This window comes from Notolabrus celidotus, chromosome 14 (genome assembly GCF_009762535.1).
Source record: "Notolabrus celidotus isolate fNotCel1 chromosome 14, fNotCel1.pri, whole genome shotgun sequence".
In the NCBI taxonomy this organism is placed as follows: domain Eukaryota; kingdom Metazoa; phylum Chordata; class Actinopteri; order Labriformes; family Labridae; genus Notolabrus; species Notolabrus celidotus.
The window spans coordinates 1,079,875-1,093,551 of record NC_048285.1 but is presented as its reverse complement, the minus strand read 5'-3'; the positions used below and the strand labels follow the sequence as shown (position 1 = coordinate 1,093,551).

Here is a 13,677-nt window from a genome sequence, read left to right as displayed (position 1 = left end):
CGTGGTGTGTGACCAGCTGACCCTTTACAGGTCCGTCCCGCCTCGACATCCATCTGCTTGGCCTGCTGTCCTCAGACCCCCGAGGAAGGAGCAGAGACCGTCTACCACCCCGTCCAATGTTTACCCACAATGCATTTCAACATAGCCTACTGTACATCAGGTGAGGACTGCAGGCTGTAATAGAACAACAGGTGAAACCAGAACGTGTAGAGCTCCCCCTGCTGACAGGCTGCAGTATCGCTCATGACGTGACGTGGGTCAAACTCTAAATCAGAACGACAGCTGGAGTCCGGTTGAAGCTGCTGCTGGCATTTATTTACTTCCTCATGTTAAGGTTTATTCATCAATGACTCGTTGATCCTCGTGTCATGAATGTTAATAATGAACAAACAAAGATATAACATCTCAACTTCAACACACAGAGAGAAAGAGCAGGGCAAACGCTGGAGATAGTTTGTGTCTTCAGAGCAGACTCGTCCTCACCTCTGTGGCGGGGCGCTCATAGGTCGATGGGGATGAGCTATCTTGGCGCTGATCGATTGCAAATGAGAACTGTTCAGACCGAGCTCCAGCTGTCCGCAGAATGAGAGGAGAAGAAAATCAATGAGGGAATGTTTGAATCTCACGACTCCGGTCAGAGAGAGGTCTTCTGCACGGGAAGAATCAGCTTTTGTTTAAATTAGAAAGGAGAGAAACTGATATGTAGACGTATGCAGGAAGCCAATGTCACCTGCAACACCTGTTAGCGGCACACAAATAGATAAGGACAGGAAGTGTTTACAGCCTTAACTAACTAAAATCTTCATGCTCCTCCAGCAGGAAGATTTTTATTCACCTCTGAAGTGCTGCTAAATAATCAGATCAAACAGCACACAGTTTGATCTGAACAACCGTGTTTTATTACCTGTCACTACTTTTGATTTAAACTTAAGGTTATGACCAAAAATCTGCAAAGCAAGTGAACGCACCATCAGCCTCAGAGATGTTGTGTTCAGGGGAAACGGTAAATGTTAGCATGTCATCCGTGGACGATAAAAAAAAAAAGCGGATGACTTTTTGACCTGAGCCTGGAGTCCTCCTCGTGGTTTCGGGGCTGAACAGGAACTTTATAACATGGGGCTCTATGAGGATGATTCAATTTTAGAGAAGGCCTCTGCTGGACATTTGAGGAACTGCAGTTTTTGGCATTTCTGCATTGTTTATAATTTCAAACACAGGTTGACTCTTAATGCCAACAAGTAAACCTTATATTGTCTTACAAAATGCATGACAGTATTCTTACTGAGAGCATGTTAAGATAAGATAAGATATTCTTTATTGATCCCCATTGGCAGAAATTATTTTGTTACAGGAGCTTACAACACGGGGCAGGGGAATACAACAATGTGCTCACATAGTTAAAAATATATAAAATAATTATAGTAATGATCAAGGTAAAAATAAAATTAGATAAAATAAAATAGAATAAATAAAAATAGAATAAAATATAGCAAATATTACAGATATACACACACACTATGTACACTTCTATCTTATGAATAGGTAGTGAAAGCATGTTGGCATGTTAGTATGTTGGTGTAAGCAAGCCGAGACCTGAGCAGTGTGCAGCCTGACAGAGCTATGCTTATTGGATAAGAGCTTCTAACTGGAGCCACAAAACACCAGAAAACAAGTATTGCAAATAATGTCTGTTTTATTCTCAGAGATGTTGTAAATGTTGATTTTGATGATTGCCATCGGTCTAAACAAAGAAAGAAACATGTTAAACTATCTTATACAACAAATGTGAAATGAAGCCTTTAAAGGTGACATATCATGCAAAATTGACTTTTTAATGGTTCTCTACCTGAAATATGTGTCCCTGGCATGTCTACAAACCCCCCGAAAATGAAAAGAATCCATTCTGCCCCTGTTCTGATTTCTCCACCTTTCTGTAAATGTGTGTGAAACCAGCCGTTTCAGACTTCAGTGTTTTTGTTACGTAACAACAATATCCGGTCTGTCACGGAGTCAGAGCTCAGAGCTTGTTCAGCCCATAGACTGTATAAAATACAACTCAACCCCTCCTCTGTTTTTCATTACCTGCACAAATGTGTGCTAACAAGGAGCTTAGGAGGGAGGCATGCTAGTTGTAGGCTGTCTTAATAAACACAAAGGTCGGTTTTACTCCCCACGTCTGCATTATTTTCCATGGAAAAGTGCTAGCGCTAGTTAGCATAGCTACATGTTCATAACTGTAGCTGTGTACAAAGACACACGTCGACATACTGACAAATAAATAAAACAAGAAACACTAAATCTGTGACCAATCCTTCAGAAAGGTCCCGCTGCCTTTCTGGCAGAGGTTGGTTTTACTCCCCACGTCTGCAGATTTGAAGATCTAGTGGAGGATTTTTATTTATCATGGATAAGTGCTAGCGCTAGTTAGCATAGCCACATAGCTACATGTTCGTAGATGTGTACCAAGACACACGTCTACATACTGACAAATAAAACAACAAGAAACACTAAATCTGTGACCAATCCTTCAGAAAGGTCCTGCTGCAGGCGCCTCTCCGTCAGGATCAGATTCTGGATCAGATTCAGAGGGTTGAAGTAACGGGATCTCTGAGCAGCCGTGTATATTCAGCCAACATGTAAACATTAGATCAACGTGCTGGACAGCCGAGGCACATCCACTTCCTGAGGGGGCGTGGTCAGAGAGAAAACAGAGTGTTCTGAGGAGGACTGAAGAAGAGGGTTTTTCAGTCAGACCAAAATCTGATTTCAAAGTGTTTTTTTGAGCATAAACTTTAAAGACATGTTTTGGGGACCTCTTAGACCAATATATATTGATGAAAAAAGCGTGATATGTCACCTTTAAATTGTGTCAAATATTAACAAATTAGAATGACTACATTATTAAAATGATAATTATCAAAGTAGGAATTAACATTTTCTTTGTTGTAATAGTATCAAACAAATAAACTCAGCCTCAGGTGATCAAAGCAAACAATACTTTCACAAAGGAAATCTCACATTGAAGATGGATCAAAAGACTCATGACAACAACCAATCAAATGTGTGCAAAGAGAGAGGGGGAGGCCCTCATCCCAGCCTCTATTGATAACGCGGGAGGCAACCACAGTGTCCTCTAACGGTGGCAAGGTCAACAAACCAGCAGCTTCTCACAGCCCTGCAGACTCTTTAATCCTGCACGTTTCTGAGGATTCATTGCTCTCAGACTATCAGATGTGTTTTTAGTGTTCAAAGCATGAACACGTTGAGCTGCTGTGTCCTTTTATTTAACAGTGAACAGTTTCATTTAACCGGGGCAGCAGTCTGCACTGTTTCATAAGGGCTAATGAAAAGTTAATTGGTTCCTCTGAGTAAACAGAGGTTAGGAAACCAGGTTAGAGAGGAGTTACATGATGAGAGAAAAATCCTGGCAACATATTTTTAGATTGAGAGCAAACAGACCTGATGTTCTTCTTTTCAATGATAAGGACCTTTTTATTGAGTTTAGCTCCAAAAATCTGCATCTGAAGCATCAAATCATCCTTCAGCAGTCCACAAGAAGCTCTGAGAACATCCAGAAGATTATTACTTCTCCTTCTTTTGTTTTGTTTTTGTTTGTCTTAGTTCAAATGTGAAGATATTAAAGATTAAATGATGGTAACAGTCATTGTCACTGAAAGCAAAAGACACAAAAGCTCTTACAACACTTATCAGATAACTTAAAGCTGGGGTAAGGTGTTTGTTCTTCTTCATGGAGCAGGATGTTAAAGTCTAAAGATAAAGTCCAGATGCTCCTAACAAGTCCTGAATGTCTCTCCAGCAGGCTCCGACCCAAACCCTGAATAACGTGCTCCCTGTTTTAAAAACTCACCAGAGAGAAGTTAGAGTAAGAGCTCACAGCAGAGGCCAAGATGTTTCAAATCTGACTACAGTCTGCAGCTCTTTAAAACAAGCAGTCTTTATTTTGATGTTTATTATCCCTCAGTGTGAATCTGCACTGATGTTCTGTGTTTGTGCATTCTTCATCGTGCAGAAATATTAATATGTGTTAACTGTGCAGGTTAGTGGAGCTGCAGAGGAGCGACCTCTGGACTGAGCTCCAGTCACGGTTATGTAAGTGTAACAGGTGCACTTTGGACTGTTTAGAGAGAAGAAGGAGGAGGCTGGAAAAGGCCAGATGTAACCAGGAGAATGGTTACAATGGTGACCTACGGTGTCAGCAGAAAGCAAACAGACCTGAATACAGCATGACCCACATTGGGCATTAATACAACGTGGAGAATAAGAGGTCCTGCATTATTTTCCCTGCTTACTGTTATTTAAATAGAGCCTCCTTCTTTATCATCATGTGTTTTAAATCACACATGCAGCTGCAGTTTGTGTGTGCTCTGACATTAAACTCAGGTTAAAGTTAATAAAGGTGATATTTTCAAGTTTGTACATTCAACATACAACGTGAAACAAATCTGCACTGCACATTTATTTTTTAGCATTTTGCTTTTATATTGAGACTTTTAAATGTAAAATGAAATGCATTTATTCAGTATGGCTTTTATGTAGGGTTCAATTGTATTACTTACTTTTACTATTATATGAATTTAAATGTTGCTTTATTATTTTATCAATATTTACTGTTTATGTTATTTGTAGTTATTTATTCATTCATTTATTTATTTTTATTTATGTACTCAGTTTTATTGATATATTTTTTAACTCTTATCCTTACCCTTTTTAAATGTATTTATTTTAACTATTTACATTCTTAATATTAAAGCTGCTGTGAGGAACTTTTTTGTTTTGTATCGATTCTGGCGCCCCCCTTGTGGACAAAGTGATACCTCTTATCTCTTGTCCTATACATGCAAAAGGAGTGTTTTCAACAAAAGCCTTATCCTGTTGTGTTCAACTGTCAACTTTATCAGGCAATGTGATTATTTTCCATGAAAACAGTCAAATAAAGGCTGTTTCTGAAGCAAGATGTCCATCATCTGGTCTGACACCTACCCTCCCAGGGCAGTTTCAGGCATTAAAAATTACAACAGAGAAGGTGTCAGTGTTGCTGCTGATGGTCTTGTTTGCTATTGAAGGTTATAAAGAGGCATCAGTATCATTTTCAGTCTGTTTCTCAGCCATTTCAAAACTCCTCACAGGGCCTTTAATTTGATGCTTTAACTTATTTTAATTACACATATTTTATTGTTATTTGTGTGCATTAGTCTCTATTTTAAAATCCAACATTTTTGTTTTTTAATATGTCTTGCCATTATTTTTATTTCTGCTTCTTTCTTGTTTTCAGTCTCTGTAAAGCTCTTTGAATTGCATTTGATTTGTACGAAAGGTGTTCTATAAATAAAGCTTGATTGATTGATTGAATAAATCTCTGTAAATATCCTCAAAAAGCTAAATAATATGCAACCATGCTGTGTTGTTAAATACTAAATTTAAAAGTGCTAATCTCAAGAGTGCTGGCTGAATAAAAGCTGGACGATAATTTAGTTTAATTCAAGTCAATTTTTGTTTTCTTCAACTTCAAATCATTTTAAATATTTTAAAAAGTAAATTGCATTTAAATTAAAATTGTCACGACTGAGAGATTGAATATTTTAAATGTCTTTGTCGCTCCCTCCTAAATTATTTCATTATCGTACAAAATACTGTTTTTGTTCATGACTAAATTAAATAAAGTAAAGTTTATTTATTGAAAAAAAACGTTCAAACCTTTAACTTTTGAACTATTACTGGATCATTTTGGGGATTAATACTGGGAATATTTTTTTCAATATCTCGAAGTTGGATTGAGGGTGATAGTCGAACTTCATGAGTGATTTTTCTCTGGTCTTTGACTGTCAGGCTCTGTGTCCTGAGCCCTCGCTGTGGACTGTAAGGCCTGAAATGCTCCTTGCAGGTTTCATTTGCCTCAGACTTGCGCAAACAATGTGCACATTCCCTACTATAGTTATGCTGAAACTAATCCCAAACAGAGACCTGTAATCTGTAAGTTATATGATGTGTTGCTCTGACTCTGCACCCCTTGCAGACACCGTTCCGGGCACTGCAACGTGATTCCAGTCCCCCTCCCCTGGATGTGGGCGTCTCTCTCAGCGTGGTGACCTGCGGGGAAGTGGATCCGCACTCTGGTTTTGCAGGGAAGTGGATCCGCACTCTGGTTTTGGAGCTAAATATAGTGGACATGTCTGCGGAGCCGGTGTATGACTGTATTGTGATCGGGGCCGGGGTGCAGGGCTCCTTCACGGCCTACCACCTGGCCAAGAAGAACCAGAAGACCCTGCTTCTGGAACAGGTGGGTCCCCCTCTCTGGGTCTGGTTGTGTGGGTGTCAGACTCATGGATCAGACTACATGTCAGGACTTCATGTCTCTCTGTGAAGTGAGTCTGGTCTGGAGACGTGCAGTGTGACCTGAGAGTCTCTGAGCTGCAGGCAGCAGCTGGCATTATTTGGCTTCTTTGGTTCCCTGATCTCTCTGACCTGCTGTGTGCTGCTGAACATGAGTCTCTGTTACCCGACATGTGTTTCAGCTCTGCTCTGATTAGTCTGCCCACCGATCAGGTGTGTGAGCTGCAGGTGTTCTTCACTTCTTTAACTTTGTGTGCTGTTTAAAATGTTCTGACCTCTACAGAAACAAGTCTTGGATTAAAACAACCAGACTGCACATGTTCACAATGTTCAGTGTGTGTTAGTGTGCACAGTGTGAGCAGTGTTTGGCAGAGGACACGACCCCTTAAGCATCATTGAAATGCAAGGTGCCAATTAGGAGTGGGGCCCTGCTGACCCAGTTCTTCTGCAGCAGGTAGCAGGGTCTGTTTGTTGAGTTTATAAGCTGAGTTTTGATAATTAAAATGAAGCACACAGAGACATGTCATAAACCTGGAGGACTCAAACTCACACAGAGGAGTCTGTGACTGATTACACCAGTACCTGAGGCTCAATATGACCTGCAAACAAAAACCAGACCATCAGACAATCGTATAACTTTATTAAATTGTATTACTTTATTACTTTATTGTATTAGTAAAGCAAAGATTTACAGCACTCATTCATTAAAGTCTTCTTTGAGGCAGTGGAAGGAATCAGGAGGAGATACTTCTTATCAGGGAAAATTAATCAAACAAGGTTTATAGGTTTGCAAAATATCATCTTTGCTGTATTAAACTTGTTTACGTCACAAGAGTCTAAACTTTGCATGAGATCCTGCAAAATGAAGTTGCACCTTTCTTTCACGTACTCCAAAAATGACTTCATGCACAAGATCTTTACAGCTCCAGAAGTTCCTGTTTTGTCCACAGGGGGCGCCAAACTCCTATTTAATCTGATAATATGTTAATCCAGGGTCGCTCTGCAATAGGGTCACCATAGAATCTCAAATCGACACCGGTTATATTAAGTCATAAGATTTAGATGTGGAGTATCAGCTCTGATGTGAGTCAGTAGAAGTCAGGAGGTTGCAGGAAGCTCAACACCTCGACTTTCAGAGTGATGTTACTTTAATACAACAAACGAACACGAAGCATGTCTTTGAAAGCAGCTTCAAGCAGCAACATTTACTATATAATGTTGTTTATTCCTCCACCAGCTCAAATAGCACCACAGCACAGCTGAATCAAGGCTGCTGTCAGTTACACTGTTGATATGACAAGAAGAGAAATGATGCATGTGTTAGTCCTGTTGGAGCTGCAGCCCGTCAGACAGTTCTGCATTCTCTAAATAAACACATGATACTAATGTTTATCAGAACTTCCAACCTGCACACCTGTTGACACTTTAAACTGATATCAGCTGGAAACTTCTGAGTGGAAAGTTTAAAAGCAGAGTGTAAGAGTGTTTGATATGACCTTATGTAACCTCTGGTCAGCTCAGTTAATCCTCACATGTAAAGCATTATCAGAGATTCCCTCCTCCTGTAGACAGTACATGTTAGTGAATGTGTGACTCTCTCTGTCTCTTTGTGCCGTCTCTTGTTTGTTGTTGTGTTCGCTGTCAGGATCCTGGATCTGGGACTTTCCAGTACTATTCCCTCTCCTCTCCAGTGTCTGTAGTTTTTGGTGCACAGTGTGGTGAAGATGTGGTTTGCAGAAACACTTGAACATCTTCTCTTTTCCTCAGAGAGACAGAGAGAGCGACTTTATTTAGAGTCAGAGCCAGCAGCTGGTGTTTGGTTCCTTCCTGGTTCAACATGTTGCCTGATAAAAGCAGTTAATCAGTTTCAGTGGAGGACCTTAACCCCCCTGTGCTCAGAGTCCTGAACTCAACCCTCTGAAAATCTGATCCAGAGCCAGGCCTCGTATTCCAACACCAGCAGCCGACCTCACAAACCTCGATGTGGCTGCTCGGCCGCTCTGAAATGTTCCTCTGCATTCCAGCTGTTTGCACTAGTCCAGAGAATGTGACACTACGTCTTCCTCTGCATTTTCACTCCTTCTTTAGATAACAGCTCGATCTCTGCAGCCTTCATCTCTGAGGAGAGGATTCTCTCTCACAGAAACACTCGACGCTTTGAACGTTCAGCAAACAGACTTCTCATGTTTTAGTTTGTACTGATGCATTTTATGTTTAAAGCTTCTTCCCTGAAAACTGAAGGACTTTACTTTAAACCAACAAACACATAATAACCAGTAGGGATGGGTACGATTACACGAGTACTTGAGTACTCGCCGTTGACCCCATTATTCAAATAGCATTTTGTTACTCGCCCACCTGGCAACATAACTTGAACTCACACAGTGTTACATGTGTGACCATGTGCTTTTTGTTTTCACCTAACTGAATATACTAGGTAGGAAAATAATTAAAGGTGACATATCATGCTTTTTTCATATATATATATATATATTGGTCTAAGAGGTCCCCAAAACATGTCTTTAGAGTTTATGCTCAAAAAAACACTTTGAAATCAGATTTTGGTCTGCCTGAAAAACCCTCTTCTTCAGCCCTCCTCAGAACAGTCTGTTTTCTCTCTGACCACGCCCCCTCAGGAAGTGGATGTGGCCTCGGCTCTCCAGCACATTGATCTAATGTTTACATGTTGGCTGAATATACACGGCTGCTCACAGACCCGCGTTACTTCAACCCTCTGAATCTGATCCAGAATCTGATCCTGATGGAGAGGCGCCTGCAGCAGGACCTTTCTGAACCATTGGTCACAGATTTAGTGTTTCTTGTTGTTTTATTTGTCAGTATGTCGACGTGTGTCTTGGTACACAGCTACTAAGATGTAGCTATGTGGCTATGCTAACTAGCGCTAGCACTTATCCATGAAAAATAAAAATCATCCACTAGATCTTCAAATCTGCAGACGTGGGGAGTAAAACCGACCTTTGTGTTTATTAAGACAGCCTACAACTAGCATGCCTCCTTCCTAAGCTCCTTGTTAATTTCCCTATGCCGCCTGATCCAGCTCTGACTATAAGCTTTGTCAGTTAAAATAAATAAATTGCGAGTACTCAAGTAATCGTTCATTAGGAAATTCAAGTAATCAAGTACAAGGATTACGGTAAATTCCCATCCCTTATAACCAGCGAACACATCAGAAGTGTTCTTAAAGCGTCTATCCATCATTGAGCCAGAAAGCATCCGTTACTAAAAATAGATTCTAATGGCCAAATTCCACCTGAGCCGTCTCTGATCCGTCTCTGATCCGTCACAGCACCAGATCTGATGGTTTCTATTCTATTCAATGTGTTAACTTCCGCTGGATCCACTCCGTTGTGTTCAACACTTCTATTTTTGCCAGATGGATCTCTCATAGATCATTCAAATGCACGCAAACAGCACCGGTGCACAGAGTTGCTATCCGCTCTGCAGTGGAGGTTGTGCTGCATTGAACCGTCTGGTTGTGCTTTGATCTCGTTTGCAAAGGTGCAGCGAGCGCTAAAGCTGCGTCATCCTTTAAAGAATCAGGCCCTGGGGCGCTGGTGACCTAACAGTCCAAGTGCCCCATATTCAAAGGCTATAGCCCTCGTCGCAGAGGTTGTAGGTTCGATTCCAGCCTCGACCATTTCCTGCATGCCCTCCCCCACTCTCTGCTCCCCACGTTTCCGGTCTCTCTCTTCAGATGTCCTATCTGTAAAGGCAAAAATGCCCCAAAAATATAACTTTAAAAAAAAAGAATCAGGCCCCCTGCTGGACTTGGAGAAGCTGCAGGTTTATTGAATTTTGAAACCAAAACCAAAACCACTTTGATATCAGTCTTTGTGAGGCTTTCAGAAAGCATTGGAAATGAAACAGAGACATGATAAAGTCATAGTCAGACTTCTTCTTAAGGACGTTGTGGTTTTAGACCAAGCGGCAACCTCCGGTCTAAAAATATGAGTCAATGCGGAAGTGTTAAAAGCTGCAGTTCATCGAGGATCCACTTGAGGCTGGCTCCATAAGTACCGGAAGTCACATACACATGAATGGGGAAAAGACGATTTTTGCAGCATTAATAAACATGTTTACAGCCTGGTACAAAAGATGAGTGTAGTCTGAATAGCTAATTTCTCGATGTCCTCTCTCTGTGAGGGGGGTGAATTCTTTTCTAATTCGGCAATTTAGAAGATATTGAGATTACTAGTCTTCCAATGAGAGGCACAGCTGCCTGCAGGAACACTGTAGCTGTTGGCTAGGAGGCTCAAAGCCCGCCTCTTTACAACACACTGGCTCCACAGAAGCAATATGGCTGCCGCAGCCGATTGGTCTCAAAACAGCTCTTCAGAAACAGATGGGTGACGTCACGGATCCTACGTCCATATTTTATACAGTCTATGGTTTTAGACGTGTGAAAGCATCGAGGTGGTTACAGCCTGAAGTTATGTGCTGACAGTTTTTGAATCAACCGTCTGTTTGGAAACTGGTTTGTCTGCATACTTATGGACATTTTGTGCCTCTTAACTCTTAGTTATTTTATTTGAGTGATATTATTATTAAGTATTATTTTGTTGGATTTCTGCAGTTTGTGTTGCCGCACTCCAGAGGAAGCTCCCATGGCCAGACGCGCATCATCCGCAAGGCCTACGACGAGTACTTCTACGCCCACATGCTGGACGAGTGCTACGAGCTGTGGGCTCAGCTGGAGAAGGAGGCTGGCGTCACACTGTATAGGTATACACACACAGACACACACACACACACACACACACACACAGAAAACCCATTAAACAGAACATAACAAAACCCCAGCCAGAACACAGAGATTTGTCACATTCAAGGTGCTACGTACGCTCACGAGCAGCGACTCAATCTGCAGAGCCATAAATGCATGACTTTCTCATTACCTCCAGCGTCACTGAATCACCCGCTGACACCTCCCCTGCCTTTGAATGTGCAGCGGGGGCCTTTTTCATCTGGCTGAACCTTTGATTTTCCTTCGCAGAGCGCAGAGGAATTTGTGTGTTTATAAATATGACAGTGGCATCAAACTGCGAGCAAGCTTCCAGCAGCACTTTAACGCTCCCGCTCGTGTTACCGCTGAGCCGCCGTGTTTGTTATCGCAGCAGAGAGGTGGAGAGGTGGAGAACACGGAGCAGAGAGGTGGAGAGGTGGAGAGGTGGAGAACACGGAGCTGAGAGGTGGAGACGTGGAGAACACGGAGCTGAGAGGCGGGTCAGGGTGATGGAGATGATGCTGATACCTGTGAGTGTCAAACAGTGTGATCAATAATTTAAGAAATCATCAGCCTATAAACCTGAATACAGTCTTCCTGCAGAGGTCTGGCTCAGAGACATGAGGCCCTGCAGAGAGAGACCTCAGAGCCCAGCTCATCAAACTACAGACACACTGATTATCGTTAAAGGATTCAAATCCAGGGAATCAGTTTTACAGATAAATCAGTTTTAGTTTTTACCTGGATGAAACCTTGTTCCATAGTTTTCGTGAGCGTAGGATCCAAATGCCTGGGCCTACCTGGAGATCTGAGGGCTGCACAGAACATCAACATCTTAAAAAGCAAACTCAAGACCGACCTTTTCACTGGGTCTTATTCTATCTTACTTTATTTACATATTTATTAATGTTCACATTTTTGTGAATTTTCAAAGTCATAAACTGTCTTTTTTAAATGATTATAGTAAAGTTATTTTTTTATTTCTTCTTATTATCATTATTTTTTTGGATTAAATGTGACATATCAGGCTTTTTTCATCAATATATATTGGTCTAAGAGGTCCCCAAAACATGTCTTTAAAGTTTATGCTCAAAAAAACACTTTGAAATCAGATTTTGGTCTGCCTGAAAAACCCTCTTCTTCAGTCCTCCTCAGAACACTCTGTTTTCTCTCTGACCACGCCCCCTCAGGAAGTGGATGTGCCTCGGCTCTCCAGCACGTTGATCTAATGTTTACATGTTGGCTGAATATACACGGCTGCTCAGAGATCACGTTACTTCAACCCTCTGAATCTGATCCAGAATCTGATCCTGATGGAGAGGCGCCTGCAGCAGGACCTTTCTGAAGGATTGGTCACAGATTTAGTGTTTCTTGTTGTTTTATTTGTCAGTATGTCGACGTGTGTCTTTGTACACAGCTACAGCTACAGCTATGAACATGTAGCTATGTGGCTATGCCAATTAGCGCTAGCACTTATCCATGATAAATAAAAATCATCCACTAGATCTTCAAATCTGCAGACGTGGGGAGTAAAACCGACCTTTGCCAGAAAGGCAGCGGGACCTTTTCTGAAGGATTGGTCACAGATTTAGTGTTTCTTGTTGTTTTATTTGTCAGTATGTAGACGTGTGTCTTGGTACACAGCTACAGCTACGACATGTAGCTATGTAGCTATGCTAACTAGCGCTAGCACTTATCCATGATAAATAAAAATCCTCCACTAGATCTTCAAATCTGCAGACGTGGGGAGTAAAACAGACCTTTGTGTTTATTAAGACAGCCTACAACTAGCATGCCTCCCTCCTAAGCTCCTTGTTAGCACACATGTGTGCAGGGAATGAAAAACAGAGGAGGGGTTGAGTTGTATTTTATACAGTCTATGGGCTGAACAAGCTCCGAGCTCTGACTCCGTGACAGACCGGATATTGTTGTTACGTAACAAAAACACTGAAGTCTGAAACGGCTGGTTTCACACACATTTACAGAAAGGTGGAGAAATCAGAACAGGGGCAGAATGGATTTTTTTCATTCTCGGGGGGTTTGTAGACATGCCAGGGAAACATATTTCAGGTAGAGAACCATTAAAAAGTCAATTTTGCATGATATGTCACCTTTAATTCTCAGCATTTTAATATTTTATTCGGTTTTCATTTTCTGTATTTAATTTTAGTGTAGCATCTTAATTTCTTACTGGTTTAAACTTTTAGTGTTTTTTTGATCTTATTAATTCATTTTATTTTGTTCAGTTTAATTTCCCATCTTGAGTTTTAACGTCTTATTTTACCTCCAGTGTTTCCTCATTAAGATATCCTGACAGCTGCTCCTCAGTTCATCAGGAATAAAGTGACATACATGTTTTAAATTGGCCAAACTAGCCAATAAATGATTTCTCATTGCAATGACAAACCGGATAAACAGTTTAAAGAAGGATTTTTCCTCCAAGTATCTGTATGAATATTCTGAATGACAGTATTTTAAAATAATCACATCCCTCATCACTGAACGCTGCAGTGTTCTTCATTTACCTGAAGAATATATTCAACAGAGTTACATCTTTCTTGTGCTTCTATCCTTCTGCATTA

General features: G+C 41.1%; 1 protein-coding gene across 1 annotated transcript in view; it reads left to right on the top strand.

The window, feature by feature from the left end:
- The first annotated feature begins 6,077 nt into the window (after nt 1-6,077).
- The window catches only part of pipox (pipecolic acid oxidase), an 82,716-nt gene continuing 75,116 nt past the window's right edge, over nt 6,078-13,677 (top strand). Inside the window, exons 1-2 of the mRNA XM_034701667.1 lie at nt 6,078-6,298; nt 10,946-11,094. Coding sequence (XP_034557558.1) covers nt 6,188-6,298; nt 10,946-11,094 — 260 coding nt within the window. The 5' untranslated portion in view covers nt 6,078-6,187. The remainder of the gene's footprint in view (nt 6,299-10,945; nt 11,095-13,677) is intronic.